The 27,095-nt window shown below is 35.0% G+C and overlaps 2 protein-coding genes across 2 annotated transcripts in view; one reads left to right on the top strand and one right to left on the bottom strand.

Annotated features, from left to right (window-relative positions):
- ndst3 (N-deacetylase/N-sulfotransferase (heparan glucosaminyl) 3) overlaps nt 1-17,349 on the top strand; it is a 60,699-nt gene extending 43,350 nt beyond the window's left edge. Inside the window, exons 7-14 of the mRNA XM_052546388.1 lie at nt 4,269-4,451; nt 6,039-6,135; nt 6,717-6,840; nt 8,058-8,232; nt 9,557-9,727; nt 9,816-9,925; nt 14,106-14,208; nt 15,586-17,349. Of these exons, the coding sequence (XP_052402348.1) occupies nt 4,269-4,451; nt 6,039-6,135; nt 6,717-6,840; nt 8,058-8,232; nt 9,557-9,727; nt 9,816-9,925; nt 14,106-14,208; nt 15,586-15,705 (1,083 nt within the window). The 3' untranslated portion in view covers nt 15,706-17,349. The remainder of the gene's footprint in view (nt 1-4,268; nt 4,452-6,038; nt 6,136-6,716; nt 6,841-8,057; nt 8,233-9,556; nt 9,728-9,815; nt 9,926-14,105; nt 14,209-15,585) is intronic.
- Nucleotides 17,350-18,882: 1,533 nt separating this feature from the next.
- prss12 (serine protease 12) overlaps nt 18,883-27,095 on the bottom strand; it is a 29,996-nt gene continuing 21,783 nt past the window's right edge. Inside the window, exons 12-13 of the mRNA XM_052546389.1 lie at nt 23,417-23,715; nt 18,883-21,108 (exon numbers count right to left, since the gene is read on the bottom strand). Coding sequence (XP_052402349.1) covers nt 20,801-21,108; nt 23,417-23,715 — 607 coding nt within the window. The 3' untranslated portion in view covers nt 18,883-20,800. The remainder of the gene's footprint in view (nt 21,109-23,416; nt 23,716-27,095) is intronic.

The following is a 27,095-nucleotide window of genomic DNA, read 5'->3' as shown; positions in this document are numbered from 1 at the left end:
AAAAGCGGAACAGAGTGGCGTGACAGACAGTGATGAAGCTTGTATGTGTTTGCAGTACACAAGCTACGGACACTATGGATGATTAAGACAGCTGACTCCACTATGTGACCCTGTCTCTCTCTCTCTCACATACATGTGCACACACACACACACACACACACGAGATGCTCAAAGCTCAGCTTTTGAACAGTCAATAGCAAATACTTAGACTAATAACAAAACATACTTACAGTAGCTTATTCAGAAGCACCAGATTGTAGTTGCAAAGTCAGAATGACCTCCTCTCCTAGGTTCACGAAACAGTCTTTCATAAAATGCGTTGCTGTTCTGTTGTAGGTAATCTTAAAGATTCCTAAATGCATCTACTTTCAGAAGGCCAAATAAAGTGCTTTTGATTTCACCAAACACTGCGTCTCTCTGACACGGCTGCTTCAACACTATCTGCGGTTACTGAAACCACACCTTCTTTCTTTGCGTGAACATTTGGGTGGCATTATGCAAATACTTCCACATAGTGATGTAGACATGTGGGGGCGTGTCTGAATGAGCCGTTTAGGGGGGGCATGGCAGAGGCTTAACTTTGATAAAGAGTATCTCTTTTTACAGATCTTTTTCATGTTCCAAGAGCTTGTAACACTCCAAATAGAAAGGAAAAATTTAAATCGCATCATATGACCTCTTTAAATTCTATGGAAATTTAATTTTGCTGCCACTGAGTGTCAGCATGAGACAAACGATGTTTGAAACATCAGTTACATCAAGATGTTTGTTGGATTAATGAATGTTAACTTCCAGTTAACTTCTCATTACAGAAAGCTTAAGTATTGCTTTAAGAACAAATGATGCAAGCAAATTGTAGTTCCAGTAACTATTTTTATTATGCCCCTTGTGTGAACTTCATATTCCAGTTTAAGTAACCTTTCTGAAACACTAGCCTGTAATGCTCATCGTCACAGTGAAAGGTGAGCAGTGGTAATTGGAGGCTCTCATTCTTGTTTGTGTGTGTGTGTGTGTGTTTGCTGGTTAAATTTTCATGTCTTTTCCAGGCTAGTGATTTATAATTCTGTCAGGTCCTGAACCGCTTCCAGAAGGAACATCTGTTTGGAACCCTTTAGATCCTCTCGCTGTTTGTGTGTGTTTGTGTGTGTGTGCATGCTCAATAGGTAGTCCAAATTTAGCTGTTAAAATGGTGGCTTGTGCTGGCATTCTCAAGTGTGTGTTGGACAAGCAGGATAGATGCCTTTGGACCTGAGATCCTTTAAGGATGCTTTTTTGTTGTTGTTTTTTTGTTGTTGCTCACTCACTCTCTTTCCCTCTGATTGCTTGCTCTCTTTCTTTGCCCTGGCTGCTAGCACAAGGTAAAATGAATCATACGACCTATTGCTGTGTGTATGTGTAGGGGTTGTTGGTTTCTGGTGTCTATTTTACAAAGCTTATGTGTGTGTTTGTTATTGATTGCTGAAAGCGCAGCATAAATCATATCTTGATCAGTCTGTTTGTGCTACAGCAGAACTTGTTCAGAGGTCAGATTGATGTTGTACATATGGGAAAAGCCTGTGTTCTTATGTGTGTGGAGTGAAGGCGAACATTCACCACAATCCCACCAAAATACTTTATAATGGTTGACATCTTTTTAATATCACGGGTCCCATTCGTTTTCCCGTGAGGGTTAAATTGAATTCAGCGACTGCGAGTGTGTACGTTAGAGTGTGTGTGTTACACCGGCCCGGCATAAAGCATGCCAGTGTGACAGAAGCTGCTAAACTTGTCTCATTATCCCATAAATATTCCCCACCCTGCTCACGGTCACCTAGCATCCCATCCATCAATCAAAGCCTCCTGCCATTGCCGTGCCTCCAACACATCCACGGCAGACTCCTGAGGGAGCAGCACTTAGGTCCTGATACAGAGTCCATAACACGCACCAACCAGATCCTGATTAGAATTAGACTTTTATTCTACAGGAGACAGTGTGCTCTAATCTCTTTTACCTTCAATTAATTAACAGTTATATAATATAGCTGATCTTACTTCTAGATACATTTAAGAGTTATATGGAAAATGAATTTATGTAAGTTCTGCTAAAACATGTGAACGCTTAGTTGGCTGTACAGCTTGTACAGCTTCTGACTGACTTCTGCTGCCTTTTGCTTATTAAATATTATTTTTTGTTTAAAAAACATTACTAAAATGTATTCTCTGCTTGTAATAAAAATACAGAACCATTTTTTAATTTCGCCTTTTTGACAAAATACACATGAAAATGAAATGATCATTGCAAAGATAAAAACATAATATATTTTATTATATTTGATTTATATACAGTATATATATATATAGGTATATAGGTGATAATAATTGTTTACATTATTTTATTTCATATTGCACATTACTGTTGTTGTTGTAGTTGTTGTTGTTGTTATTATTATTATTATGTACTGTACTTATTACCAGTGAAAAGTTTGGGGATGATAAGATTTTCTCTTATGCTCAGCAAGGTTGCATTGGTTTTTTTTTTAATCAAAAATACAGTAAAACACTAATATTCTGAAATATTACAATTTACAATAATTGTCTATTTCAATATATTTTAAAATGTCATTTATTTCTGTGGTGGTCCTGTCTTCAGTGCCATTTGATCCTTTAGAAATCTTTTTAATATGATGAAAGCTGATGTGATGTGCTTAATAAACATTCCTTATTGTTTTCCATTATTAACTTTATTTTTCTCTTATCTTATTGTCTTGGTAACACTTTAGAATAAGGTTCCATTAATTAATGTTAGTTAATGTATTAATTAACATGAACAAACAATGAATAATACATTTATTACTGTATTTATTCATCTTCGTTAATGTTAGTTAATGAAAATACAGTTATTCATTGTTAGTTCATGGTAATTCACAGTGCATTAACTAATGTTAACAAGCACAACTTTTGATTTAAATAATGCATTAGTAAATGTTGAAATTAACATGAACTAAGACTTATAAATGCTGTAGAAGGATTGTTCTTGCTTAGTTCATGTTAACGAAAGTAGTTAACTAACATTAACTAATGGAACCTTATTCTAAAGTGTTACCATTGTCTTATTTAGTGCTGAAAGCAGTTGTGCTGAATATTTTTGTGTAAACTGTGATAAAGAATTAAGGATTCCATGTTGAATAGAAATATCTTTATTGTTCCTTTTGATCAGTTTAACGCATAATTTCTTAGTAAAAATAATTCATTTCTTTTAAAAAAAAATCGTACTAACCCCAGACTTTTAAACGATAGTGTATACATTGTTATAGTGTATACACTATTTTTTTCTTGTTTAATTCACAATGTTTTATAGCATTATCAGGTATGATACTTTATAGACAGATATTGGAGAGTCTGATATAAAAGAATAGATATAGAAGTAAAAATATATAAATAAATTATTAATCTATCTTTAAGGTTTAGATGAGATTTTATTGTAGAAGTGAAGGATGCCTAGCTTCAAGGCCGTCATTGAGAAGGGACATCTGGGAATGCTGTCCCAGACCCTGTAACAAGGGGAGGCCCCTAAGGGCCCCTGTCTCATAGAACTACTCATTGCACCTGGACGAGTGTGGGCTCACCCATAAAAACTTTGTCCCGGGTCAGGTGAATTTTAGCGTCAGCCCTGCCTGGCATTACCAGGAGTGTCTGTTTTAAACTAGGCCACATATTCCCTCTCCTCTCCTCTCCTCTCTTCTCCTCTCTTCTCCTCTCTTCCTCTCATCTCCTCTCCTCTCCTCTTGCAATGCAACCTACTAAACCAGTCAAGCATAGAGACCCAATAAAACTTTGCCACTCTTCTTTTTTCTCCTGTCTTTCCCTCCTCTCATCTTTTCTCTTCTCTCCGCAGACCCTTGTTAATTGTATTGATCCTAATCTCCACAGACACTGTCCGCGAGTGACCTTACTCTAGTGGATTACATCAGAATTACAGCTCCACTCCACATGAAGTGGACGCATCCACTGAGCTTACCTCACATGAAAGACCGCTGATCAGCCTGCTGTAATTGAATGTGCCCCAGGGGAGCTCTGAACCGCCCCATAAAGGGCCAGATGCATGAAAAATGCGATTGCCAAGCGACATTTAGCCTTTATCAAAAGACTGCCACCAAACCAAATGATCAACATAACTTTAACTTCTGCATATTTCATTGCATTAGCAGTAATGTTATAATAACAGAAGCTGCTGTTTACTGATGATGAATGAATGAAACCTCAATTTCTCTTTTTCTTCCTCTCTGTAGATCAGTATATTCATGACTCATCTTTCCAACTATGGGAACGACCGCTTGGGCTTGTACACGTTCACTAACCTGGCTGACTTCCTGAAATGCTGGACCAACTTGAGGCTGCACACACTTCCTCCCCTGCAGCTCGCACACAAGTACTTCACACTCTTCCCAGAACAGAGGCACCCGCTATGGCAGGTCAGTCATTTGAACCATATCCTCAAACTATTTTCATTAACATTTAATCAGTATGAATTAAATGCATTCAGGGTGAGCATAAGTCACCTCTTTTCAAAACAGTTAAAAACAGTTCCCAACCTTATGTGATTTCTATGGATACCAGTCAATAATTTTAGGCTTATTTTATGATTACTTTTAAGATTACAGCCTTTTTTCACCTGACATAAAATGTCCTCAAGAAATTATCACAGGTAAAAGCAATTCTGTGCAAACTGACATAAAAAGCCCACACTCTGTGACCTGTAGGCCTTGTAACTGTTGTACATCAAGCACTCCATGTGTCTCAAGTGAATGCAGACCAATGAAAATCCACTAAAAAATGAAAAGATGCACTTTACAACTTCTCACAGGGACAAGGCTTGAATTTATGGGGGTTTTGCACAATTTTAGCTTATTTTTGCTTGGTTGCTCCAATTATGTTTTATATTGAAAAGATGCAGCATATAGGTGTTAAAGCATTGCTAGTACAGTTAACATAATAGTTACTGAACTAAACAAGATTTTAGGTGATTTTTGTATTGTTTAGTCCCTCCAGAAAAAAATATTTTTTTGTGATTGTTGCGGGCAAAAATCCTTGATTTTGCAGCCTGTTTTCTTAAAAAATGCGATGGAATATGTGGGATATTTTTGCAATTTTATGCGATGAAATTGCGTGAACTTGCAAAAACTGGGGTTTGATGAAAAAGAGAAAAAAAGGCAAAGTTGCATCAACTTCTGAATGAAACTACAACAGTGTTAGTAGCCTAGTGAGTAGGGGGTGTTGGGGGAATCCCCTTTTTTCTCTATTTCATCAAACCGCAGTTTTCGCAAGTTCTCGCAATATAATTTGGCTGCACTGTCATGTAACAAATCGGGAAACTGCTTCGCGCATTCTTTTGCGCTTATTTTTGTTGGCAAATAAGAATGATTTGCGTGCTTCAAGTTTCACCCTGGTTTCACTGCGGGGTTTGCAGATGATGTTCACGTCACGTATTTACGTCACTTCATAAGGTTCCCATGGCAATATGGGGAAAAAGGCGTTTTACTTGTGTGAAGTAAACGCAACATTTTTCAACTTTCTGCTAATATATATGTGAGTTTTTGCAACGAAAATACAGGGATTATGAAATAATGCTAGCCCCGCATATTTTGTTTTCTGAAATCGGCAATTTATGCGGCAAAAGAGTGGCGTATTTGAAAAAATTTAACCCCGCATAAATATGAGGCCTTTGGCTGATTATGCATTAAATCAGGCGATCGCATAATCGCGTTTTTCTGGAGAGACTGAAATTGTTCTGTTTTCAACATAAATTTCTAGTCATGTGCAAATTGATGACACATGCAAACGTCTGCAGTAAAAATTACTTTAAACACATACAGCATTTCTGAATAGGCCTATTACATATCTATTAATATCTGTCATATGAGATCTGAAGATGATCTCCATATATTGTAGTCATCAAGCTGCAGACCTTGTCTCGCCTACTGTCTCTGTGCTTCTGTTAAAAGATCCTGTATTAATTTAGTATTAACTTTACGCATCTCATTTACGATGTTGTTCTTCAGAACCCATGTGATGATAAACGGCATAAGGACATCTGGTCCAAAGAGAAGACCTGCGACAGGCTGCCCAAGTTCATGGTGGTCGGGCCTCAGAAAACAGGTAATTCTGTCCTTCCGTTACGAGAGCATGATTCCTCCGTCTTTCCTTTTGCAAGGCTTCAAAGTCGTGTGTGTGTGCGTGTGTATCTTCTCGCTTCGCTGTTCCCCTTGATCCCGCTTCATATCTCACCTTGTGCTGCTGGAAATGATGAAAGTGCAACCACGGGTGTTCAGCTCTAGAGGAGAACAATACTGACACATCCCCAGAGGGCTTGGGAGGTATAACAAGGGAAAAGACAGAGCGCTGTTTTGGGGCTGTAAGATTTTGATTGGTGTCAAGACACTGTCTTGTTAAACACTTCTCCTCTCTGCACTCATCTTCTTTCCTGCTGTATCACAAACTCGCAACTCACACAGAAAAAAAAAAATCCATAAGGTAAATGGTGTATTGATCCCATGTCTCTTAGTTTCTCGGTCTGTGGGCTGAATCTCCAGGCCTAAAATGTTTCTCTCCTGCGCTATCAGCTGCACATATAATTTCATCATTTGCAGGGGAAGGACTCGTTGATTTACTTCTCCTCCTTCTTCCTTTCTCTCCTGCCCACCTCCTTTCTCTCTCTCTCTCTCTCTCTCTCTCACCAGGCACGACAGCGCTCTACCTCTTCCTGATCATGCATCCCTTCATCTCCAGCAACTTTCCCAGTGTGAAAACATTCGAGGAAGTGCAGTTTTTCAACACCAACAACTACCACAAAGGCATCGACTGGTGGGTGTGAAGTGTGCTCCTGTGCACCAGACACATTTGTGTGTGGGTTTCACTTGTTAAAATGTTTTTGGAGGAATGTACAAGGGTTATGACATCACAAAAATGTTTAAGACGTGGCTCATTAATATTAAGTAGGTCAAGCCCAAATAATTAAACACGATCTTCCACTGTTTTGGTAAATACTCTGTGTAATTTATTGATCTGGAAGACAGATCTGGAGTATTGTTTCTTTTCCAAGTCAAACGTTTAATGTAAACAATATTATTATAAATTGAAGTGTTTATACATCTATAAATAGTCATTTGTTTAACCAGTTTTTCTCAGATTTAAGTGCTTAAGTTTGTAGCGTTTTTTTACTGTCAATTATAGGATTTTATAGGTCAGGTGATAAATTATTATTATATTATAAATTGTTTGACTAGTCTTAATGTGTTGTGGCAACCTGATAATTACAAGAAGTTTATTAATTATTAATATTTTCAATTTTTAATGGACCAAATTAAATCATATACAGTAGCGGTACCTACACATGCAAAAAATGATAGAATATAGAGAATGAGAGGGAATTTAAGAGAATCTCTTAAAATAATTTGATATATATATATATATATATATATATATATATATATATATATATATATATATATATATATATATATATATATATAATATTATTATTATTATTATTATTATTACTATTTACTTGTTTATATTTTTTTTACTTTGTAAAAATATGTTTTATAATAAAAGTGTACACTACAGAGGCACACACATGGCATGCATTAATTCATGGACACATTTAATTAATGTGTTCCTTCATTTTAGATGAAATGTGGCCACACTTTATTAATTTGTTCCCTTGAGGAACAAATTAGTATAACATGGCCATGATTTATGTAAAACTAGGGAACAAATTAAGTTGTAGGAACAAATTCTTAATTTGTGGAAACAAAATGTTGTGCAGGGCTCCACACACAAGCTGCAAGGGAAATGTTTCACTTGATGGTTAAACTAGATTTTTTAAAGATTTTCTTTTTTTTTATCTTGGATAGGTTTATTTGTCATTGACCTAGATATATTCCTGCCGCAAGCACTTTTTATAAAGTGGTGAGAACAGAATCTTCTGTGGCAAAATGTCCCACTGTACATGATATGTTTGTGTGTGCATTTGTCTTTGTATGTGTTTTCTCTAACTCAATACACCTCTCTTTTCAAAGGTACATGGAGTTCTTTCCTGTCCCCTCTAATGTCAGCACAGATTTCCTGTTTGAGAAGAGCGCAAATTACTTTCCTTCTGAGGAGACGCCCAAACGAGCCGCTACTCTCTTGCCTAAAGCCAAAATCCTTACTCTGCTGATCAACCCTTCAGACAGGGCATACAGCTGGTACCAGGTATGACACTGACCAATCACAAAGCAGAGAGTAGTAGAATTGACCAATCAGAGTTGTGTGGATGGCTGAAAGAGACTGCTGTACAACAACAACAACAACAACAACAACAACAAAAACTTAATGCCTTTGACCATGTTGACATGTACAAGAGTTTTCTTTCATATTTTATGTACACTACTCTTCAATTGTATTTTTCTTTTTTACAAAAAAAAAGTATACTAAGATAAAATATATACTTGCAAATTTTACTTGTGCATAAAATCAGCTTGCCAGTATATAAACAAAAGTTTAAAATAGAAAATAGCTATTTTGAGTGGAGTAGTCATTTATATCATACATATCCAGACAAAGATCATTCTGATTGCTTTGCAAAGCTGCTGCATTGGCAGATGTGAAAAGTCAAGCTATAAGACAAATACAGATTAGAATTAATATGCTGTGCAGAAATACTCAAATACAGCTTAATAAATGACTCGAAATAAACAAGAGGCATTTATTATTCTATAAAGCAACAAAAAAACACTTGTGTCTTTCATTCATATTGTTATGTTTGTGTTATTATAAATATATTATTTTCATAATAATATTCAAAAATGTGAAGCTAAATCAGAAAGTAATGTGCATGTTTACTTTAGGAGACTTGACTTTAGGAGAGCAGGCTGCTTTGAATTTTATATAAAAAAGCGATACAAATTCATCCATAGAGCCAAAAAAAGAAAAGAAAAAAAAATCAATTTAGCATCTGAGGGTAGCTCAGAAAATAACTGTACAGATACAAATGACTCTGTTTGACCTATAGAGGGCAGTGTGTTTGATATTTTCTTAGTCCTTTACTACACGTTTTCACTGTTTTAGTGCAAGGTAGTATATACACAGCTTAAATACATGAAATCATGTATTTTGTGTATGCGTGTCATGTGCTAGGTGGATTTCCGTTGGAAACAAGCGTGCACATGTTCATGTGTGATACTGTGGAGAGATTGAATATGTGTAAGTGGGAGTGAGAACATCACTGGGTGTAAACGCAAGTTAGTGTGAGGCAGAAATCTCATCAACAGCATGCACAGGAGGGAACAGCATGAAGCTGCTACCGCATACCACGAGAACTTGAAAAGAAAGATTTTTTGATCACATCTAATGGATAACAAAAAAGATTAAATCCAGATTAAATACAACTGAAGCCCTTTACATTATCTTGCTTATTACATGGCTACTTAACAAAAAAATACATGCAGAGTTGTGATTGTTTTATAATAATTTATAATAATGTTGAAATCAATGTGCAGTGTTTTGGTTGGTAAAACAGTTTTAATTTCACTGGCAGCATCAGAGGGCTCATGAGGACCCAGCAGCATTGCAGTTCAGTTTCTACGAGGTTATTTCAGCAGACCAGCTCGCTCCACCAGAGCTGCGCTCTCTCCAGAACCGCTGTCTCATACCTGGACTCTATGCCACACACCTGGAAAGATGGCTTACATATTACCCTCCAAACCAGGTAACCAATCTGGACCAACTCTTGCTGATTTCAGAATTTTTTCTGTACATTTTCTGAATCGTGTACTTCCTGTTTTTCTTTTCTTTAGCTGATGATTATTGATGGACAGCAGCTGAGGAATGACCCAGCTAAAGTGATGGACGAGCTTCAGAAATTTCTGGGTGTCACTCCCTATTACAACTACTCCCAGGCACTCACGTAAGGTCACACACACATTAACATTTTATATCAAGTGGGGACCTCCCAGATGTGCATAATTGCAATTATTCTATAATATCCCAAAATATGAATTTCTTTGCTTTTTTCATAAGTAAAATAAGTACACTACCATTCAAAATATTGTTTCTATACCATATTGTTTCTTGTGCCCACCCTGACTGTGTTTATTTCATCAAAAATGCATCAAAAACTGCTTAGTCCACTAATGAAATATTATTACAATATCAAATAATTTTACATTTTCCTTTATTTAAACATTTATTTTATTGTTTTCAGCAACCATTCCATTACTACAGTTTTCAGCGTCACAGAAATCATTCCAATCATTCTGATTTGGTGCTAAAGGAACATACATTATTATTATTATTATTATTATTATTATTATTATTATTATTATTATTATTATTATTATTATTATTATTATTATTATTATTTATTTTTATTTTTATTTATTTTTATTTATTATGTTTTCTTGCTTAATATTTTTGTGGAAAATATGTGTCATTATATGAAGAACTTATGGAATCTTTAAAGAGTAGAAAGTTCTAAATAATAGAAAGTACTAAAATGTGTAACATTATTGTTAAATGTAACACATTTTATATCTTTATAAGTAAGCCTTGCTGAATAAAACTATTAATTAATTTTAAAAAGTACAGATTGAAAATTCCCTTAAATTGAAGAAAATTTAAAATTCCTTTAAACTATATCAAAATGCACAGGAATGACAAACCACAAAAAAAATAAACACTTTTTCCCCACACTTTATGGATGTAATCTTAATTATGGAAAGAAATTTCAGACACTAGTCTGCAATCCTTCTCTGATGTTTGCATTAACATTTCAGTAAATGATGTTGTTTCACTACTTGGTGATATTTTGCTGGTCAATTTGTTGAAAATTAATGAAACAGTTATAATATCAAATTCAATAAATGTTAATAAGCACAAAGCATATTTAATAAACTTCATGCATTAACTCTGACAGCTAATAATATGTTTCCCGAATGCAGCTGTGTGATGTACAGTCGAACCAAATTTTAATCCGACCCCACTTTAACAATTCTCACATTATATCACAGTTTATTCGCAATAGTTCAGAAAATGGTAATAAAATATGACAAGAACTCATCAATATCTTGATAATGTCAGATAGCTCTTATGGAAAGGTGTGTAATGGATTATTCAGCTGTTAAATTTAAGTACACAATTAGATCGAACCAATTTAGGTCAACGGATTTCCAAGCAATGTTTAATTTTGTTCAGTCTGTGATGTAAAAAATTTGCATTAGCAATTAGAGAAAAATAATAAAGCTAAACATGGTCAGGTCCAAGTGTCTGATTAATTTTTGAACCCAAATTTTACTGGCAGTCCACTGTATGAATAATTTTTGAGTATGATATGTCACACTTCACTTTATTTTGCTATCCTCTTTTACATTTATGAACTATAGTGTCCAGCACCCACTAGTAAAAAATGATGTCTGTGTCTGAATAATTTTTGCTTTGACTGTAGGTCCAGAGATTGTAGTTTTTTAGATTTCACCATCACTGAGGAAACATTTGGTCCTTACTTGGATATACAAACGAGACTATACACACACACACACAGATGGACACAGGCTCATCCAGAGATGTGAAACAGGAGCGAGCCTGTCATCCATGCTGTCTCTGGTCCCATGTGTTTGAGAATCAGCTGATTAAATGAGTTGATAGATCCATGTTCCCAGCAGTAGATGCCTGTATAATCTGTACAGAGCCTGAATGAGATTAATTGTGATAATCTGGCTGTAGCTATTAACACAGCATGAGAGCAAGAAGATTAACTTCATCTGGCCTCTCCAATTAAAAACAGCTCGTTAGGCATCTGACACTTTCTCTTTGTGTTAGATTGCTCTTAAAGTGTCATGTGTGCAAGACAACAATTTGCTGTGGTTCTTTGTTAAACAATGTTTCTTAATGGCTGAAAAACCACCTGTCAGAGGATGAGGCCACACCTTCTGCTAATTAAGATTTCAAAATGAACACACAGCATGTTCAATCATGTTTGAACTGACTCGTGCTGTTACACTTGTGAATCAAATCAGTTTCATACAGATTGCCAAAAACAAAACAGAACTCATGACTTACAACAGGTACTGACAACTGACAGGTAAACAGAGAAGTTTATCTGATACCAGGTTTCTCTCTCTTTCTCTCTCTCTCTCTCTCTCCAGAACACCATGTGGCAACACATGTTGAATATTCCTCACATGAAACCAAAAAAATTTAAATATTAAAATGTGAAATTCATGATTATAAAAATGATTGAACATACCAAATAAAATAATACATGGCCAGTGTGAAATGTTTTGTGGACCAGATGTTGTTTTGGACCAAATGTATTAATAATATTGTACTGTAATACATTTCATATATTTCATGAAATTCAATCAAGTAAAAATGAAATTCGTTCATCTCAACTTTTGGACAGAAAATTATCAAAATTAAGACAAATTAGAAAATTATTATATATTTTTCATTCTAAAAAAAATTATTTTCGTTGAAATAATGCACACTGTGATTAATAAAAAATGAATAAATATCAAATATTTGTAGTGGGTCCTAAACGACCTAAACTGCATTGTGGCAAAAAAGAAGAAACCGTGGTATTTTAAAATGAATCAATGGTTGTCTCAAATTTTTCATTCTGCAGCCATTGATATAAGAGGCCAAAACATTGAACTCAGTATTACCTGTGTCAGATGTAGTCTATTTCATTGTCTCTCTCTCTCTCTCTCTCTCTCTCTCTCTCTCTCTCTCGTTTGAACATTCTGTGAGTCTCTGCATGTGTTCTCTACAGCAGACAGCTCCATCAATCTTTGGCTTTTATTAATAACCTCCCTCTGTTTGAGTCTTTCTCACTTCATCTCTCCAAATATCTCTTCTCTTTCTCGCTCTCTCAGTCTCTCATCATGCCTGTTTCTACTTTTTCTTGTTTTCTGTCAGTTTCAGTTACTTCACTTCTTTTTGTGGCTTCACTTGCAATCAAGAAAATACAGATTTGCAGTAATTCAGTAGTAAAACAATGTAAACCACTGGCCTGCAGTCCTCAGCTGGTGCTTGTTGATTATATCACACAAATAATCCAAATGATGTTTGTTAAACATTCTGTCTGGCTTTGATTTGTAAATAAAGAATCTACATTTACTGAGCAGTGTGTGATCTGAATGCTCCCAAATCAGTTTTGAATGCATAATGTGACAAAATTCCAGATGATTAAATATTATTTTTTGATAAGACTTTATAAAACTTTTAAATTAATATAAATTATTGTACACTAACCTATTGGTTTTTTTATTAGATTATCACTTATGAAATAATATTTTAAAAGTGCAACCAAGGCATTTAAATAAAATGTTTTTACCTTGCTAAAAAAAAATAAGTAGTAAAAAGTTAAGGCAATTTTAATATGATACTCATAAAGTAAAAAAAAAAAAATGTGGTTTTAAAATAAATCACCCTGGGGATATAAAAATGCCCAGAGTTAGAAAAAAAGGCTCTCATGTTCTTTATTCTCTCTGTATTTTCTGGGACTGAGACTAAACACAGAATATCTTAAGAAAACTGTAGAGCAGGGAGAAGAAAGAGGATTGAGTGAGAGCAAAAAATAGAAGACAGTGAGAGAGTAAAACAAAACAGAAAAATATGTTGTGTCACAAATGTGTCGTAGTTCATGTTTCAAAGTACCCCCTGCTTACTGCTTTGCCAAAGAACTAACTAACACACACACACACACACACATACCGTACACACTCTCTTTATATCACATTTTGCTGAGAGCTGATAGAGATTGCTGATGTGTTTCTGAATGCTTATCAAACCATGCAGGCCATTTCTCATCTGACAGACAGACAAGGTTACAGCAGACATCTGTCAGTCAGATCTGTGTATATGTGTGTGTGTGTGTGTGTGTGTGTGTCCGTATGTGTGGAAAAACATTCTGGACTTTTCCCGATTTCCTCCATTGCTGAGTGTAGAAATCAAAAAGGTATTGAGAGACTTAAAATAGATTGATGGACACAATATATAAAGTAGGCTATATATTACAGTGAATATGCAAATTGTAAAGACGTTTTTGAGGTCTTTTAGATTGTAAATAGTTCTCTCTTTGTTCACAGGTTTGATCCTCAGAAGGGCTTTTGGTGTCAGCTGTTGGAAGGGGGCAGGACTAAATGTTTGGGGAAGAGCAAGGGCCGCAAATACCCACCCATGGACTCTGAGGTACCACCTAACAACAGTAAACTTTGAGCAAAATAGAGCCTTTAATCTTTAATGATTACAGCTGCATTATAGAGGCCTGCCTTCATTGAGTAATATGGGTCACAGAGAGAGAGAGAACTCATTCTGACCCCAGACTGTTCAATTTTGCAACAGCTAACATGTCTGTAGCTCATGTACTGAATAACTGATACCTACAGAACATCTCTGACTCTCACCTCTTATTTCTCTATTTTTACTTCACCAAAAAAAAAAACTTACATTTACTCACTCTTGTGTCTTTCCAAACCTACATTCTCACAAAAAAAGGTACAAAAGCTGGGGAGGTACTTTTTCAAAAGGTACACCTTTATATTTTGAACTGTTTTTGTCCAAACTGTAATAGTCAGTGGAGTTCGACTGTGTGGCCAAAAAAACACTGACATTTCCCGAAATATATTTTGTGTTCCACGGAGGAAGACATTCATACAGGTTTGGAATGGGATGAGGTGAATAAATGATGACAGAATGTTGTTGTTTTTTATGTTGTGTTATTTTGGTGACCTATCCCTTTAAAAACATTGTACATATACTAGTAGGGTTGTAATGGTACACAAAAATTATGGTTTAGTATGTACTAAGTCATAGTTTGGTAAGTTTTTGGTACAGCGAAAAACATCAAAATTCCTTTGTTTTTCCTGTTTTATTTAAAACAGTGGTTTACTAAAAAGATGTCTGAAGTTCTTCGATTTTAGGATGCAAAATATTTTATCAAAATGATTTTTAGCCTGAATTAACAGTTTTTTTGACAACTTTAACAGACACAGGCCAATCTTTATGCAAAATGGAAATACTCACGTTACTTCCTAACATTTACACATAAGAATACAACCATAAGATGCAAGCCATGTACTGAGGAAAACACCTTTAGAAAAGCATTACATATCATGCATCTGACATGAGGTCAAGAAGATTTAAACTTATGCTTTTGAGTTAGTTTGAGGCACTTGGATTTAAGCACATCTTGTTTGCTTTTCCTGAAGCAGTTCAGTCTGTGTCCTCTATTATTTTCCACTCGCAACATCAAAGTATATTGATATAAATTCTATTGTCCCATATTTCTTGAAAATAAATTATACCTTACAAAATCTACTATATATACACCGTCTAGCCCTTGCAAGCTGAACCAACAATATCCAATCCTTTGTGAAAGTTGCTAGGGGGAAAAGGAGTTTTAAATTAAGTTAGTCAAAACATTTGTTCGGTACAGGTGCATGCCAAACCATAAGACCTATACCGAAATTGAAAATGTGTTCCATTTCACCCCTATATTCTACACAAAAGTCTGTAGCTGTTCTGCACAGTAAAAAATGTGTTCTTTTTACTCTTTTCTTTTTCTAGTCACGAGCATTTCTCTCCAGATTCTACAGGGATCAGAACATTGAATTATCTAAGCTGCTGCACAGACTGGGTCAGCCGTTACCGGCCTGGCTCAGAGAGGAACTACAGAAGGTCAGGTAGCCCTAACCAAACCACCGCTCCCCTGGGTCAAAGATCCAGATTCAGCCCTCAATGGAAACTAGACACTTGAACAGTACTCAATGCCACCTACCTGAAAGCTTGCAGAGCAAAGGTCAGAAATTCAACTCACCAGTCATTGGTGCCTCTGGAAATCCAAACCAAACAGTATTGTGTCCATGGCAACATGACATTTTTGTTGCAAAAGGTCAGGTTTTTTTTTTTTCAAGTGAGGTACGGTGAGGTAACTGTGACTCTTGAACTTCAGATGCAGCTAAACAAAGACTGCATAAAAGACTGTACCTGAAAAATGAAAATGTCCTCAGACTTCTTCCTATATAAACTTTCCCCCGTCAGTCACTGGATATAAAGGTTCGGATTTAGATTTTATAAGTCTTCATCGGGAGAGATTTAGAACTGCACAACCACTGTTCATAACCTCACTCTTGCAAATATATCAGTCAATCAATCTATCAGCCAATCAGAGTGAAGGTGCAGAATGTTAAGAATCATTATGGAGAAATAAAGAGCACAGTCAAGATTTCTGCATCAGCTTTAAACCGATTAATGGAGTGATGTCATTGTGATGTCAATGTCTCAGTCCACGTCCCAGTTACTGTTCTAGACACAATGGCCTGAAGAGCGGAAATTATTTCAGTGTGTGTGTGTGTGTGTGTGTGCGTGTGTGCGTGTGTGTGAGGGTAAATACATAATGTGTGTGCGTGTGTCTAGGCATATGTCTGTAGCCAGGTAGCCTTAGCCCCGCCCACTGGACTGCAACTGGTTGGCTGATGAATTTGAAATGTGACTTTTATTTTTGAAAACAATTTGCCTCAATAAGGTGAGAAAGTGCTTTGAGAAATATGTAAATAACTATATATATTCAATAAACACTGGAGAGATTCATGTTTCCGTAAAACATTTCTTGCAAAAGTTCTGTCTCTGTTTGATATACCTAATGAACAGACAGAGAGGAAATGGACGTTACAACACTCGGATATTATCTTATATTTACTTTATTATGCACAGTATGAAGAAATGGATCACATGCTATTAAGGTAGGTGCATGGTTTATATAAAACCTTAATGCTAGGCTGTGTTAGGGATTCGTTTTAATGATTATGTTTTTAATGAAACACCTCTCTCTAGTGGTCCCAGGCCGCAATGACATTAAAATTGTTTTTTTTTTTTTTCAAGAAATGTATCTGTAATGAAGCGTTGTGTTAAGATCTAAATCTTATTCTACAAATTATTCTCAGTGTCATATAAAAATAATCGGACTGTTCTTTATACAGGCAGATAGGTTTATGAGTCTCTCTCTCAGATGGATCATGTGTGCGCTGTACAAATGAACACAAAGGTTGTTGTGTCTGTGGGCAGAGGACGATATAAACGAAGCAGGCCACAAATATTTATTTGCTGACCTTAAGTACAGTTTTTAAAAAATTAACTTTTACTCAGAGAAAATTGTTTTACGGAAGTACGCATGGAACAGGGTGCCAGGCATCAAATTCTTAAAATGAATGTTTTAATCAACTACAAAATGCTGGTACTCAGCAACATTTAGCTCACAGGAACCAGAGAGGAGGATAACATACCTTTTACCAACAGAAGATTCAAATTTAATACATTAATGTATAAAGTAGCCTACACAAAATGGGGATTTTAGGCTATGTAAATACATTTACAAATGACTAGGCCTACTAAAAACACCCATAAAACAGCTCCCAAAAACTTGGACAGACCTACTTCATTAATTATTCAAATACAACAACCATTGGCAATCATCCAGCAACAGACCCTTTCAGAAAGCTATTTATATTTTTGTGTTAAAAGAAGGCTAGTGTTGTTTAATAAGATTTCCACATGAATTTGGGTGTAGCATGATGTATAAAAATCATATAAGATAGGTTTATGTCATACATGATTACTCTGAAGAAGAAAAAAACTTATCTCCTATATATTATGCAAATAGCCTACTTTTTTTTTTTTTTTAGCAAAATGCTATCATTTGAAAGGCTCAGGATTTTTTATCAAGAGACCCGCTGCCCTCAGGTTTTTAACCGACCGACCGGCATAAAACCAACACTTTTATTCAAATTCTAAACGGAGTGCGCTCCCTTTATAAACCCTAAATGCCTTTATAATCAATGAAGTTGTCTACACTCAGAGCTGGTTATATTACTTCCAAATTGTAGTCCATTAGGGCTAGTGATTCCAAATTACATAACACATCTTATATAATATAATCAGATAACTTTAAGATTACTTTTCAATATTTTTTTTACCTAACTTCATCACATTAAATTAAAAAAGAGAATCGTGTACCATATTGATATGTAACAGTAAGAAAATATATTACGTTTGTTGGAAATGAAGTGCATAAACATTACATTACAATGGTTTCCTAAATTGAAGTTTGTAGATTAATTGCAGGGGGTTTGTGAGTTTAATTAAAATGTAAGATAATTTAATAAATAAGTACTTTTAAAATAAATTAAAATTAACTACGCACAAACCCATTTGCATTGTACATACATAATTTTAATTCATCCAAATTGTTGTACATCGAATCTTTTGTTGTTCTGTCTAAATATGTAACTTGGTCTGTTTCTATTATATACTGTCATCGTTTGGTTGAATGTCTGTTTCTCAGATCCTGCTTTGGTATTGATACGACATCACTACTTTTTAGTTTCATCTTACATTAGATACATTATCATAAAGTACCTGACGTAAATGATCACTGTTTTCTGTCATAGTCTATGATCCTAATAATAAGCATAAGTTAAAGTTATATAGTTCCACAGTTCTTCCATAAATAAGCGATTGAATTCAACAGTATCCTCTAGATGGCGCTGTAACACTGCGCTCAATCTCAATCCCTGTAACACATCTCCCCCTCTCTCGGTGAGCCTTCAGGATTGACTTTTCACTAAATAAAAGAGTCATTGAGAAACGTCTCCCCCTCCTGCCTGTATAACTGGATCCAATATTATATTTACTTAAGCTACTGTATTTGTGCTTGTGGCAAAACTAAGGCATTTTCGTTCAGATTTACTTTAATTAGATCATATCATGTTTTCTGCTTCAGGAAGTAGTGAATGAATACAAAAACATCTTGCATGCATGCACAATCTTGCATGCATTTCTGAAAACTGATTTAGGTCTTTGCCATGATACAGTTAGCTTGTCTCCATAGAGATGAGCTCAAAGGAGGGGTGTATTTAAAATGCAGTGTCAACACACATATACACACAATGGACCTATGTAAACAAAGGGCTCTCTGAAAAGACAGCACTAACATTGCACTGTCAGATCTGTACACAATGACCATTGTGTGAACAAAACAAAGCCAGTCTGACTTGCCTGTGTACTCGGAAAATCTCAAGCTAACCATTTTGTCAGAAACTTCCTTAAATAAAAATATAAAGCATACTGTTTGTCCTCTCAAATTGTCTCTAATCAAATCTTCCAATTTAAGAAACGGTACTTTATTCCACAAAACTTTTACAAATTTTATACCAACTGTGAAATGTTTAATGCTCCAAACTGAAGTTGTAAGAAAGATGTATATAGCTTTTTGTGATTGTTTTTCGGTTAATGACATTGCAGACCTTACATGACTTGACATACAATTTTTAGGCAATAATAAAAGCATCATGCCAAGTATTTAAACATATATAAAGGCGATACAAAACAAAATTATTGGCCATGTGTGAACAAATTAACACTTTTTTACAGTTTTCATAGTATAATTAATTAACAGAAGATTACAATATGACTGAATGATGCATTAGAAAAACAAATTTACAAAAGTCTAAACTGCAACACCTTAGTTGTGCAAAATAAGAGTTTGTGGTTGGTCAGTTTTTTTATACACAGACCAGTTTTTTTTTTTTTTTTTTTTTTAAGGGGTGTAGTTTGTATAAAGGCTACTCTCATAAATCATACTCACAAATACGTAATATATACGTAAATCACAGAAAACAAACACAAGTTAAGCATGCTGAAATGAAATGCATTATCACAACACTAAAACAAGGAGGTATAAACAGTTTTCCATTGCACATAAATCCCATATAAGCAGATATATGATGTGCTTTTTTGTCCTGATGTTGAGATATAGAAAACCTCAGTCCAGTTATCATCACGAACATCTGTGCTATAATAAATGATGTCATGGTTCCTGTGGAGCATTATGATGTCATTTAATGTGTCGATGAGGTGATGTGGTCAGTTACTTAGCAATGGCATGGTAACCATACCCCAGGAGTTTAGAAACCATACATTTTCTTAGCAGGAAATCCAGAATCTTCTCATTTCAGCATTAAATCTTGATGTGATTTCAAGCCATTGGAACGTTCTTCAGTATCAAACTGGAACATTACTCGTCCCATTTTACAAGCTCACATAGTTTCTGTCTCTTAATGGCATAAAGTACATAGTCACACTGATATGCTTTCATTATTGTATTCGTAATTCATTATTTAAAAAAATACAAATTAATAATAACTCCACACTCAGCATTGTGGTCTCTTCAACCTAGAAGTGCTTTCATTATAATAAAAAAAAAGAAAAAAAAAGAAAATCTGCAATAATTTAACCTGCCAATTTAAGACCAATCCAAGCATCACTTTTATAGGCCTGTGTGTGTGTGTGTGTGTGTTTTTCAGTAAAAATACCTAACCATTGTTAAAACTAGATAAAGTTACTGAAGCAACTTTTATTGTTTCAAGCATAAACCTCACAAATTTTAAAGCTTTATGCCTAAGTGTTCAACATATATTCTAAGAAAACAAGTCCTAATAAGCCTAATTTTACACTTTAAATTCATTTATTTTAAGAATGTTTAGATATTTTGACTGTTTTACTCTTTTTCACTGTAATTTTATACTGTCTGCTAATTCAAATATTCAGAATCTACTAATTCTCTCTGACCATTAAGACTTATTTGTAGTTGATTTTAGCTAGTGTTATGAAACTATCTATTTTATAACATATTTAGCTCTGAAGCTTTTACCCTAAAAGTGTGCTTAATTTTTCTGCCCTCACAGACAGGCTGTGACTGTCTGTTACTGGTTGATTTTTCTGGGCCCTACTTGCCAATGACCTTCTTAATCCAGGGCACGAAGGCAGAGACTTTGGTGTAGACGCCGGGTGCATCTTGCAGTCGACACGCGTGACCCCAAGACGTGACCCCATATACAACCCAACTTCCACCCGGCTTCTCACACACCAGCGGACCGCCGCTATCTCCACGGCAACTGTCCACGCGGTGGTTGTCATGGGAGGAGCCGGCACAGAGCATGCGACTGGTGAACTGGTCAGAATAGCGCTGCTCGCATTGACGCTTGCTCAACACCGAAATGGAGGCCTGCTGGAGAGTTTTTGAATATGCACGACCTGAGAAAAAGAAAAAAATTCAACGGGTTTTACTTGAAGTCTGGAAGTGTTTACTGAACTTTACATGTATTCAATGGAGCATGTAGTCGCTTTTCTTTCAATGTCATCAAACGCTTCATTCAATACATTTCAGAAGACTACTGAAATAATACTGAAGTCCACTGATTGAGACAAGACACAGGTGATTTACAGCACAACGTAACCATTAGAATGAAACCCCGCTATCAGCATGTCACATGATAATGTGTAGCTGCTTAAAACTGACATCATAATTACACCCTGTGTAGTTCCTTGATGATTTCCTCATGTTCTCTGATTACAGCTCTGTATGGATGTTACTACTGTCATGTATGTCCTTTCTGATGAGACCAGACAGCTGGACAGATGTGGCTGTAGGTATCGTGTATATCCTTGTGATAAAGAAATATGTTAGCTAAAAGAATTTTAGCCAATAAAAAGGTGTTGTTAAAGATATAAGTTACACTTTATTTTAAGGTGTCCTTGTTACAGTGTAATTATCCATTTAAGTACTGAGTAATATTAATTAGCTATATGTGCTTACTATAAGGTTAGAGTTAGGATTAGGGTTACTTGCATGTAATTGTGCATGATTAAGTGTTATCATAATATAATAAATTACAATATTAGGTGTTAATGAATATGTATAACTGATGCAAGCTGCTAGTATTTTTTTTTTATTATCTCTCTCTCACCGGACATTTAGTTGGAAAAATGTACAAATGACATCACAGCCCCATAATTCCACAGAAGACTAATAAACACTCTTTTGTGATTGTGAACATTTTCAAATGGCACTCACGCCATGTGCTCGTACATAAACCAACGTTTACAAATATCCTTAAGCAAATACATAACCTTGTTTGCAAATACGACCAACGGCACAAATAATTACTACATTTCTGAGATAGATGATGCCTAACTGTTGCGGAAAAACAGATGTTTTACTGATAAAATTAACTACTTTCAGCAAACAAAAACTGTTTTGTGTATTAAGCAGTTTGCTACACATGCTGACAAATGTTTAATTGTTTAAATATTTCTATACTTCTTGCCTAAATACAGATGTGTATTGTTCACATTTAAGTGCAGCAAGTGGTTTTCCATTCAAAACACTGAACTTTGCCCTCTAAACAACTTTATAAGAACATCCGCTATAGCTGTCCTTAATTACATAATGTTTTGGCAGAGAGAAAAAAAACTAAAAATCTAAATTTTGAATGGATGAGCTGTGTATAAGATATTTTATTTTACCATAAATGCTTGTCAGTATATTTGCCAGTCGCTTTAACCACTGAACGAGAAGCAATTAAAACATTGTATATCATTTTAAAGATGTACATGAGTTGATAAAAAACTCTCTAAAGTTCAGCTAACTGCACTGAATATAAATTAAAATTATAATGCATTTACATAAATTAACATGCAAGTAAGTTTCCAAAAGCAAGGGCATGCAGTTTGCAGTAACTTTAAGTATTTTAAAGGATATTATTTCAGTAATAAGTGCCCTATTTAATAGTATGCTAGTTTTAGTAATGCATATTAGTAATCAAAAAATAAGTTTTGATATATTTACAGTAGAAAAATTTACAAAATATCTTAAGATCTTTTCTTAGTATCCTAATGATTTTTGGCATAAAAGAAAAAATATAATTTTGACCCATACAATGTTTTTTTGGCTGTTGTTACAAATATACCCGTGCTACAAATGATAAAAGGGCACTCCCCATTGATTTGTTTTGCTTTACACTTCCACTTTTGTACTTTATTTTGTTTACTTTTCAAATTCGGTTCTGCTGAATTTGCTTGTGCTTTTCCTCATTTGTACATCTTTTGGGGAAAAGCATCTGTTAAATAATTCAATTGAAAATGTCATCACACCATTTTACCAAAACTTGAACTGGTTTCCTGTTTGCCTGTCTGTGAATGAGAGAGGCACAGTGAGAGAGTGATTGTTTCAGACAGAACACAGAACAAAGATTCTGATATCTCATAGTGTGTGATTATCTCTGTCAGTTCTGCTTTCACACTGTCTGATCACATCTTATGCCTGTCAGCCTGTGCTATTCAATAGAGTCAAAAGCACCTCCATTTTACACCCGCAGCCTCAGTTCTTGCTCTGATTGTGCTCATAGCACCCTTCATTTCAAGAATGACAGCTTGAGGCTGTACGACAGTCTTTTATATTTGCTTCTGAATCAGATCTGCATTTCTTTCATTTCAAAGAAGTATGTATGGAGAGTTTGTGCATGCATGAATGATTATGTGTGTGTTTCATGGCTTTTCTAACCTGTGTCTCCCCAGCCTGTGATGTAACAGTTGGCAATGCCCTTTGTCACTTTCTCTCTGCGCATTGGCAGGCAGGCAGGCAGCACCAAGCGGCTCAGTGTGACGCAGACGCCTGTGACACCCCTTTGAGCTCTGTGACCAGACACACGCACCAGTGCCAGGTCGTAGTCATTGCTGTCAGCGCGGTAGCGCGGGTGAAGGACGATCTTCTCCACGGCGTACTCTTCCTCATACTCCTCAGGAACCAGAGAGTGATAATCACCCACACGAACTTTATACAGTCCAGTGCTGTTACCGTACCTAGAAAAGAGCACATAACAGACCTGTAACTAAACCTAAGACTAGTGATTCTCAGATATATTTGGTTAGACTGGTTGTTGGTGATTAACAAAACTGTTTCTATGCGTAATATGTGACCAAGGACCAAAAAACTAAAACTAGTCATGAGATTTATACATCTGGAAATTGAATAAATAAGCTTTCCATTGATGTATGGTTTGTAAGGATAAGACAATATTTGGCTGAGATCGAGCTATTTGAAAATCTGGAATCTGAGGGTGAAAAAAATCTAATTACTGAGAAAATCGCCTTTAAAGTTGTCCAAATGTTCAAGTAAAAGTTCTTGATGCATATTAGTAATCAAAAATTATGTTTTGATATATTTACAGAAGTAAATGTAAAAAATATATTAATGGAACATGATCTTTACTTAATATCCAGATTTTTGGCATAAAAAAAAAAATCTAGAATTTTGACCCATACAGTGTATTGCTACAAATATACCCGTGCTACTTATGATTGGTTTTGTGGTCCAGACTTACATATATTAGTTGCCATGTTAGTTAGTGGCTGATATTAGAGAGGTTGTTTTTTTGTTAAAGTTCATATACACACTAAAGAGATTGGGGCCTGCAAGATTATTTTTTTTTTTTTTTAAAGAAATGTATACTGTTATTAAGCAAGAATATTTAGTTACACTTTATTTTAAGGTGTCCTTGTTACAGTGTAATTATACATTTAAGTACCGAGTACTATTAATTAACTACATGTACTTACTATATGATTAGGGTTAGGGTTAGGGTTTGGTTTAGGGTTACTTGCATGTAAGAATGCAAAATTAATTGTTATTATAATATTAAGTACATGTAACGTGTTACAAGGACATTTTCAAATAAAGTGTTACCGAATATTCTTGATTTGTACATTTAGATTACCTCTGCCATAACCTAATGATCTGAATTAAAGTATATAAATTCTACCACTGTTTAAACGTCATTTATGTGATGCTTAAAATCACATGTAGCATTAAGAATGACTGAATTTGGGTGTCAGTGTTTTATTTCTCATTTATTTAGAAAAAAATAGTGTAGGCCATTAAAATTGCTATATGACTGTAATTAAGGCAAAACACCCAAGAAAAACAATAAAAAAGAAAGAGGCCATGCAAACAGGACTCGTTCAGAAAGGCTGAATGCAGTTGAATCAGCACAGCAGTGTAATACATTATCAGAGGATGATTTATGACTTCTCTATGTGCCACTCACAAACTCCCTCACATGACAAATCAGGTCCCTTCCTCAGGAAGTTCTTGTCAACCGATCTTACGGACCCAAAGCCAAACCATGTGAACTAACACACACAAACACACACTTACAAAACCACACTCGCGGTCAGTTGGTGAAAACAGAGATATACAGGAAGTTTTCTTTTTCCATAAACCCAACACCATGACATCACACTCACAAAGGTCTTCGCATGAAACGGAAAGTCTCCTGTGCTTGCCAGGCTTTAATATAGACTACTATAAGGTTTCTTTACTGTGGTGAGACTGACATATCTCTTCAAAGAAAGTTTTCAAAGTGGGGTCTGAGGAACCCAAAGGGGTCACAAGGGGACCTACAGGAACGTAAAAAAAACAAAGGGGAAAAATGATCAAATAAAATCAATTATACATGTAATACATAATAATAATACTAAATAAAATGTAAAAATATTTTAGATTAATTACAATTATTTTATTAAATTGACAGCTATTTACAGTATTTTTCTCCTCAGGTTTATACATATAATAGTGCTCTAATGGTGGATAGAAAAACATAAAATGGGCCAGATTTACTAAACAGGGCAAATTATCACGCAAGCTAAATTCCAACACAGCGCCGATGGGTGTGGAAATTCTGCGGGTGATTTACTGACAATGTGCAAAACATAGACACAACATCTCATTTATATATATATATATATATATATATATATATATATATAGTATAACATTACATTAACAAATAAAACCTTAAAGATCAACTGTGTGTGTGTGTGTGTGTGTGTGTGTGTGTGTGTGTGTGTGTGTGTGTGTGCCCTCCTTTCAGCTTGTTAGTGATTGAAACCATTGCTGTGTAACGGAAATATGTAAGTGCTGCCAGAGAGAGAGACAGCAGTGTCCCGTTACACGGTCAGGTCTTTTCTGGAAAAAGGATCTGCCCTGTCCGGAATGACACTCTTAGTAGTCAAGCAGCAGGATCAGCACCACATTCCCAAAGTCTCGTTCTGGAAAGGGCAGTTCTGAGCTTGACACTGTATATATTAAGCTTCTAAGACTCACAATCAACTTTAATCCTTACTGTAGTACTGATCTGAATGAGGTTATTAAAAGATTATTACTGCTGAGACATGGCCGAGTGGGCAGTGCTCTGGCATGCTGCACTTGAACCTAACTTCGAATCTGGATCATTTTCCAGTAACATCCACCACCCATTCTCACTATAGTTTACGCTTGCCTCTCCACTGTCCTACTCTATCAACCAGTAGTCTATTATAAAATCCATTTTATTTTAATAATACTAAATATTCGGGTATTAATTACTTACAGTTACTGGTTTATTTGATAAATATACATTAAAATCTGTAATATTTTCGAATATTGTTACAATTTCAAATAATTTTATCCTCAAAAGTTATTTTCCTGTAATGGCAAAGCTGAATTTTCAGCAGCCATTACTCCACTCTTCAGTGTCACATGATCCTTCAGAAATTATTCCAATATTCTGATTTGCTGCTTAGGAAAGATTTATTTTCAGTTGTGTTGCCTAATATTTTTGTGGATATTGTGACACATTGTTTTTGTAACATAAAAATATCTTAACTTTTAATTTAATGAATGCTTGCTAAATAAAACATTAGTAAAAAAAAAAAAAAAAAAAAACGTACCGACCCAAAAGTCGGTACCTGCAATTAAAAGGTATTTCAATATAACAAAATTTAGTTTTATTAGTATACATTGTCATTTATGTATTTAGGTTTAATTATACAGTGTTAATAAATATTATTTTGACTTGAATAAAACCATTTAACTGATTGTACATATATATATGAGTTCTCCTTTAAGTTATTAATTTATTAAAGATAAACTTTAAATGAGTATTGTTACTGTGTTATCAAATGTAATTTAAATATAGAAATAGGGGAAATGAGCATTAACAAGTAAATATCTACTTTCATATGACGAAGAAAAATCTCCATAAAGAGTGTTAATAACTGATGTAGTTAGTAGTTCAGTACTCTATGGACTGGTAACTCACCACACATTTGCTCACTAGTCTAACCAAGTTCCAGAAGCTGGATCTGTTGACAGCTCTCAAACTCTTAGGTTGTACATTATGGCAGCAGTTCCGTCATTAGGG

Source organism: Carassius gibelio, chromosome B1, assembly GCF_023724105.1.
Source record: "Carassius gibelio isolate Cgi1373 ecotype wild population from Czech Republic chromosome B1, carGib1.2-hapl.c, whole genome shotgun sequence".
In the NCBI taxonomy this organism is placed as follows: domain Eukaryota; kingdom Metazoa; phylum Chordata; class Actinopteri; order Cypriniformes; family Cyprinidae; genus Carassius; species Carassius gibelio.
The sequence above is the reverse complement of the archived record's forward strand: the minus strand, read 5'-3'. Positions and strand labels throughout refer to the sequence as shown.